At 36.4% G+C, this 7,500-nt stretch overlaps 1 protein-coding gene across 1 annotated transcript in view; it reads left to right on the plus strand.

Annotated features, from left to right (window-relative positions):
* LOC122267077 (endoplasmic reticulum aminopeptidase 1) overlaps window positions 1-7,500 on the plus strand; it is a gene marked incomplete in the record, with an annotated part of 181,929 nt that overhangs the window by 163,800 nt on the left and 10,629 nt on the right. Inside the window, 11 exon segments of the mRNA XM_086539375.1 lie at window positions 1-26; window positions 289-486; window positions 705-856; window positions 1,045-1,178; window positions 1,557-1,728; window positions 2,033-2,258; window positions 2,709-2,892; window positions 3,468-3,687; window positions 3,940-4,107; window positions 4,846-5,077; window positions 5,781-5,964. The exon segment at window positions 1-26 is cut by the window's left edge and continues 130 nt beyond it. Of these exon segments, the coding sequence (XP_086395501.1) occupies window positions 1-26; window positions 289-486; window positions 705-856; window positions 1,045-1,178; window positions 1,557-1,728; window positions 2,033-2,258; window positions 2,709-2,892; window positions 3,468-3,687; window positions 3,940-4,107; window positions 4,846-5,077; window positions 5,781-5,964 (1,896 nt within the window).

Raw genomic sequence — 7,500 nt, forward strand, 5'->3', positions numbered from 1 at the left:
TCTCATTGTAGCCTTCACCAAGCCAGGTACAAATGGGATGTTTTGAGGTTCGGTGTTTTGGTGATTTGTTTTCAGGATGTTTGTCTTCATAAAATTGTTGTAATTTTTTCGTGTTTTGGGAGTTCGAGTTTAATGGTTGATTGTTAGGTCTGTGGAAATCAGTTGAATTGAAATATATACATATAGTAAAATATTTCCTTTCCTTTCAACTTAGGTCATTTTTTATATACAAGTCCTTCCTCAGCCATTGTAAACAGTATAACCAAACTCTGATTTCACGTGATCCAGGATGCCCTGAGGCCACCTACACGGGCGAGCCACTGCCAGGTCAGAGCATTAGGCCTACAAGCTCTCCTCCAACGACCCCCCCTACTGCCACCAACGGAGAGCTGTTCCCTTGGACGAGCGTTAGATTGCCAACGCATGTTAGACCCTTACATTACGACCTTAGTCTCCATCCTAACTTAACCACTAGATATGTCAAAGGTAAGATTCAGATTAATTGTGCTGTTTGATTGAGGCAGTTTATGATACGGCACTGTCCTGCCTTATGTATATTTGATGATTGAAGTTTCTTTATCTATGTAAAATGGGTGATTTTTGTTTCATGTGTTATGTAAGTTAGGTGATTTCCTTTGATAGATTGTAGGTTGATCTTGTATTTAAGGACTTTGATATCATCTCATCAATTGTTTCTATATTAGGAGAATTAACTATCAAGTTAACTGCAATAGAAGAGACACAGCAGATAGTCATTCATGGCCACGAACTGAATGTAACTTCATATCTGCTCCGCAACAAATATGAAAAGCCAATCTTTATCAGCAAATTTCTCGAGTACCCCGCGCACCAACAGGTAAGATATATATGTTTAGCCTGATTATGAATTTAGAGACTTTGTAATGTTATATATGGAAAGTGACAAAGTACACATTGAATTTTTTATGAAACTGATTTACTTCCCCCTTTCTAGTTTATGTATTTCTGAATTTTATTAAAAGAGATCCAAATTATGGTGAGTAACCTATCATCTCCTTCATGCAGATTTATCTCCAGCTGGAAGAGATTTTACGAAGAGGGAGTAACTACACACTAAGATTAAGTTATGAGTTCAACTTGAAAGAGGGACTTGAGGGCTTCTACCTATCTTCCTACAAAAGAGCTGATGGAGAGAAGAGGTAAGTTTCAATAGGCAGATGTAAAGCAGCGTCACTTTTTGGAAAATATTTATAGCACTGGTGGTTATGTGGTATGGGAGAGTGAGAATTGTATTGATTTTGTGCAGCTAGTAATTAGCTGGTGAAAAGATTAATAACAATTTTTTTGTTGATATCAATAATAAGTATAATGATTGGGACCTTGAAATATTTGAGTTCAAAGTTTTTTTGTTTTTTTTTACCTACAAAAGGAGAGATATTAGGTCACATACATTGTTAAGATAAATAAATGTGAACAGAACTGAAATAGGTCTCTGAATTTTTCTGTCCATGAGTATCAAAATCCTGAAGGTCACCAAGTTTCAACATATAGTCAAATAATTTCCTCCTACTCTCCAGGTATATTGCTACCACCCACTTTGAACCCACTGCCGCACGGCGAGCTTTTCCCTGCTTTGATGAACCGCAGCTGAAAGCCAAGTTCCACCTGAGTATCTACCGAGAGCCACACCAGTTCACCCTCTTCAATATGCCACTGCAAACATCGGTCAAGGCAGAGGATTCGGACTTGGTTAGTCTTTGCTTTCTGATTAACCAATTACTTCCATGAGTTTCTTTGCATGATATGTATGTAATCTAAACATCTAAATTATATGACGTTCTAATTACATGTACTATATCTACTTTATTGTACTTAGAATTACCACTTTGAAACATGTTAAACCATTAGGAGTGGATGGCATAATTTGCTGCAAAGGCAGAGTCAGCAGATGGCACCGTGCCAGACAATGTAAACCAGCCATCCTACTGCACAAATATTTATTTAAAACCGCAACCAATGGGTTAATATATTTACACTATTACAAACATTCCAGATCCGAGACCAGTTCCAAGAGAGTGTCGAAATGAGTACGTACTTGGTAGCCTTTGTAGTGTGTGATTACGACCACGTGACCAACATAACGAGCAGCAATGTCAGTGTCTCTGTCTATGCCCCTCCCATGATGATAAGCCAAGCCAACTATGCTCTGCGAATGGCCACGCAGATCCTCAATTTCTACGAGACCTTCTTTGGGGTTCAGTATCCTCTTCCCAAGCAAGGTAGCTTTCGGGTTTGTGGTACATAGAATGTGCAGGGTTTATACTCCCTCTTCTTAGTTGACATAGGATTTTATATTTCTTATCAAGGTTAAAGCATATTGGAGAAATTTAAGATAGTTACATCTATATGAAATTAGAATAAATTCAGATACATTCAGTATAGGTAGATTTAAATAGAATTTTTCTTTAACAAATTGTTTATAAAGATATATGTATTATGAATATAGACATATATGCACACACACACAGACACACACACACACACACACACACACACACACACACACACACACACACACACACACAATCATACATACCTACAATATATATATATATGATAGATATGTATAATTGATAACAATGAGGGATATGTTAAATGAAAATTAATAATGATATGCAAATTATATCTACAATATAAAAGAATTTGAAAACAAGTCACTGAACTTGCAGACCTGATTGCAATTCCCGACTTTGGAGCTGGTGCCATGGAGAACTGGGGGCTGATCACTTACCGCGAAACTGCGCTCATGTTTGACCCCAACCACACATCGTCACGTGCTCAGCAGAGAGTTACTGTCGTCATTGCCCACGAGCTCGCACACCAATGGTTTGGTAATCTGGTAACAATGGCATGGTACGTATCTTAAATACAAATATAAGGTTTAATGCTAAAGGATATGATATTCTGTAAAAGGGTTTTGGTATATGTTTTTTTTATGGAGCAGTGATTTCTTTTTCTTGTTTTTCTTTCTCACTTTCATTTTTACTTCGCAAGGGTTGTTTATTTTCCAGTTGAAATGTACCTGTTTGATGATGTGGATTATGATACTAACAATAATGTTAATAAATGATTGTGATATTTGTAATGATTATGATGAAGCTTAAGATAGTAATGATAGTTGATGATAATAGCTGTAGATATAATGATAATGCTGCTAATTACATAATTGACTTAGGACTGTACAGCCTAGGCGGGTGGCTGACTGCTTTTGCGAGGATGCAGAGATATTTAGGCCATTCCCTCTTCTACAAATCCAAAATGCCTTATGGGATAGGACAGCCTTTTCAAGACTAAATACTTGAAAAAAAAAAAAAAAACAGCAAGAAATCAGCTTTTAAAAATGCTTCTCTATACCCCCTATCATGGAAGGACACAACACATCTTGATTTACTTCTTACTCGCCCTTAACTCGCAGTATTTCTCTCTAGGTGGAGTGACCTGTGGCTCAACGAGGGCTTCGCAAGCTTCATGGAGAACTTGGGGACGGGAGTGGCTGAGCCGGGATGGGCCATGCAAGAGCAGTTCATTGTGGAGAAGGTGCAGCCAGCTCTGTCCCTGGATGCGCTCCTGGCCTCCCACCCAATATCCACTCCTGTGACTGACCCCGCACAGATCGAGTCCATATTTGATACGATTTCCTATAAAAAGGTGGGTTTTGCCTTTTGGTTGTTAATGCTAGTATTATGGTAATTACTATTTAGTTCTTATCATTTCTTTTATTATCAGGATGACTACTGTTATTATCATAATCATGATCATTGTTGATATAAGTATTGCTAATATTGTTATCATCATTATCAAATATAATTGGGATGAGTATGTAACATCAGATACATTGATTGCATCTCTTGCATTGTGAAGTAATTAATTTTCATATATAATATTTTTACATTCTCTCAGGGAGCATCCATGATTGGTATGCTGGAGTCCTTCATTGGGCAGGACATGTTGAAGGCAGGGCTAAGGCTCTATCTCGAGGTCCACAAATACGGCAATGCGGCAACAGACGACTTGTGGGAAGCCCTGACCAAGGTGCTCAAGAAGTCGGGCCACATTCTCGACATTAAGGTAGGCTATCGCTCTTGTATTTTTGGTCTTTATATGTAAGGTTAAATGGAAAAAAAGCACAAGGGGACACTGAGCTAATCTATAAAGAACTTATTTTATGTTAGGAAAAGCCATATATATACAACTCCATAACTGTGCTGGAAAGAAAGAAATAGTTTTTGTATTGGACATGTGTCATTTAATTTGTGGTGAGTTTGACTGATGTTTTTCTGATAGCTTTTCTAAAACCATAATGATTGATAGTATTTAAAGCTACATTTTGTTTCTATGAAAAATACCATATGTGGGTTTATAGTTGAATAGATATTTGCAAATTGAACATCATTTTATTGGAATATGACATGCTGTATGACAAACTCTAACATGTTGAAATACAAGACTCTATAAGCAGAGTAAGAGTAAACCTGGTTTCAATAAACTTATTTTCTGTATGGATTGTCGTTCTGCCCTATAACATGGTACCTTTTGGAATTGGCTCTAAATCCTTCTCTAGGTTTATTGATTTATTTTAAACTTCCTTTTTCTGAAGTATAGAGATTGTTTCTGTTATATTACTGTAGATGTATTTAACTTGTAGTGACTATATTTAAAATATTATTATTGTCATGAATATATCTGCTATTATTTTGATAATTCTTTCAGTTATTCCTATTATTGTTATTATTATTATTATTATTATTATTATTAATACTTTTACAAGTACTTTTAGCATGACAATTGTTAACATCAATCTTGCAGGGAATCATGGACACGTGGACTCTTCAAGCTGGCTTCCCTCTCATTAGCGTTAGTATGGAGGACGGCCTTGTTACAGCCAGCCAAGCGCGATTTTTGGTTTGCGAGGAGAATGTCACCGACCCCAATGAACCCTTCAACTCCACCCTAGGATACAAATGGCACGTTCCCTTGACTTACGTGACAAGCACTAACCCTCAGAACCAGACGATGCATTGGATGAACTTGACAGACGGTGAGTGTTACTGGATATACCAGTTTTTGTTATTTATTATCAAAGATATTATTTTTCTTAGATAGGTAAGATATGAGAGGAACCTCTCAATATCTTTACATTGTGTTCATCTGAAATTAACTTTTGCTTTGAGATGAACTGAATTTGGTAAAAGGCTCAATGAATGGTTTTGATAATAATGCAACTCATTTTTAAAAAATATTTACCCTTAGTTTTTTTATTAACCTATTACCCTAATGCTGCTCCCATCATGAAGATAACAAGTGCACACAGCCTCCACGGGCGAGTTTTCTCCTGGTGCAATAAAGCGTAATGCCTCTCAGAGCGCTTTTCACCCACCCGATTTTAGAAGATGCTGAGATGCATTTTTTGTATTTATTTGCATTTTTTTTGACATGTCAAGAACAATGTGTCTATACATATGCAACTGCAATATGTATATACATATGTAACATTGAAAAATGTTTTTAGAGGGAGCGATCATAATGTAAAAGGATGTCATCTGACCAGAGTAAAATATTCACCTGACATGATAGCACGTTATCATGTTAAATTGATATCTTATAATTATGATCATCTTAGCACATCAGAAATCTCTTTCACTTTATTTACCTATTTATCCAAGGTGTCTACCTCCTTTCTATAGAATGAATAATTCCAAAATTCATGAAATCCTCCCTTTGCTTCCTCTTCTCCCCGGCAGTGGAATTCGAAGTGGGCAAGGAGGTTAAGTGGATCAAGTTCAACGTAGGGCAGCGAGGCTTCTACAGGGTCACCTACGACGAGGGAGGCTGGGACGCCCTCATCCACGTGTTGCAGACGGAGCCCCAGACGCTCTCCCCGGCCGACAGGGCTTCACTCCTCGACGATGCCTTCACGCTTGTCAAGTACGTATTCATTCTCTCCCTCTCACCCTCCCTCTTCCCTGTCCCACCTTGAGATACCCTAGTGTATCTGAGTGGTTTTGCGGTGATAGTGACGACTTTTCATTTTTGTCTTAATCCTTTTTTTTTTCTTCTTCTTCTTTTGAGTAGAGGTGGTGGATGATATTTGTAAGGTTTTGATTTAGAGTTAGAGAAGTTGTAGATGGATACTGTAGTGTTTTAGATTTAGTTTAGAGAAGGATAAATGAACCATTTGTATATATAATAGATTTTTATTTTATTTTTCTTAATATATTATAGTAAGGTAGTAAGACTTGCAATTAGACATTTATGAAACCTTATTAACTAACTAGAGAGATGAAGGATTAATTTCAACTCATCTCGTGTCTGCTGTATGAGTTTTATTATAGATATATGTTTAATAGTTTTAAATAGATTATAAAATTTTCAGATTGAATAGAAAGTAGGAGATTAATTTTTGATATTTGTACATTACTTACGTTTATATTTCTCCCTTTCTTTCTCATGATTAAGAACAAGTTTTGATCCAGTGTCTTTTCTTTTTATACATTATTTACGGTCAAGGGTTTTGCATTTGAAATAGAAATTTTCGTAAGTACATTGCATTGTGTCTGTAAGTAGCATTGCCTTTGCTTTGCATAAATTCCACAGATGCATCATCATTTAGGAGAGCTTTTTACCAGGAAATGTTGCCCATATTACTAATTCACTTTTCAGAAGCCTGTATTTGATAGTGATTTAAGGTATTTCTATGGACACCCTAAGGATATTTTGAAGTGTTTTGTGTCATTTTTTGAAAGGTGGATTTTAAAGATTAGAGAAAAACAGTTTATGTTTATATGTTTTGAATATTTGCAGTGTGTAGAGGATGATGGTATGAAAATATTTTATGGATTTTATTATACCAATTGCTAAAAATAACACTTTGAATGTAGGAGCATATTCTAAATTAACAAAACCCATTGGTGTTTGGCTTTGTCAAAATTATTTTTTTTGGCTCTAGTGTCCCCCTCACGGAGAGATTGTTATTTTGAATAGAGACGATTAAGAGTGAAATACGAAGCTTCTTTCCACCCTTTTGGTTGTGCAAGGTGGCTTTAGGAAATCTCTAGTCAACTGAAAACAGCTGTGTTATTTCTATGTGTATTACAAGACCAGTGTATTGTACCAACCGGTTAAATTTCCGTTATTTTTTTCTTTACTTTTCTTTTTCGGTCAGTTTTATATTTCTTTGACTTTTCTGATCCTTATGTCAGTAGCTCTATTCACTTCCTTTTCCTCTTCCACCTTCCTCTTTACCTCCTCCTCCTCTTCCTCCTCCTCCTCCTCCTCCTCCTCCTTTTTCTTATTAGTGTATTTGTATCCTATTATTGGAGTTATGACTCTCTTTATATTCTCTTTATATATTTCTGGTGTTCTAAAGTGACCCGCACTCTATCCTTTTCGTGGTCATGTTATTCTTGGATAATGTTTGTTTATACATTCCTTTCAGTGGGTTTTATGTGCTGTGGTGTGTTC

This window comes from Penaeus japonicus, unplaced genomic scaffold, assembly GCF_977035675.1.
Source record: "Penaeus japonicus unplaced genomic scaffold, GWHDUDI00000001_assembly GWHDUDI00000008, whole genome shotgun sequence".
Classification (NCBI taxonomy): domain Eukaryota; kingdom Metazoa; phylum Arthropoda; class Malacostraca; order Decapoda; family Penaeidae; genus Penaeus; species Penaeus japonicus.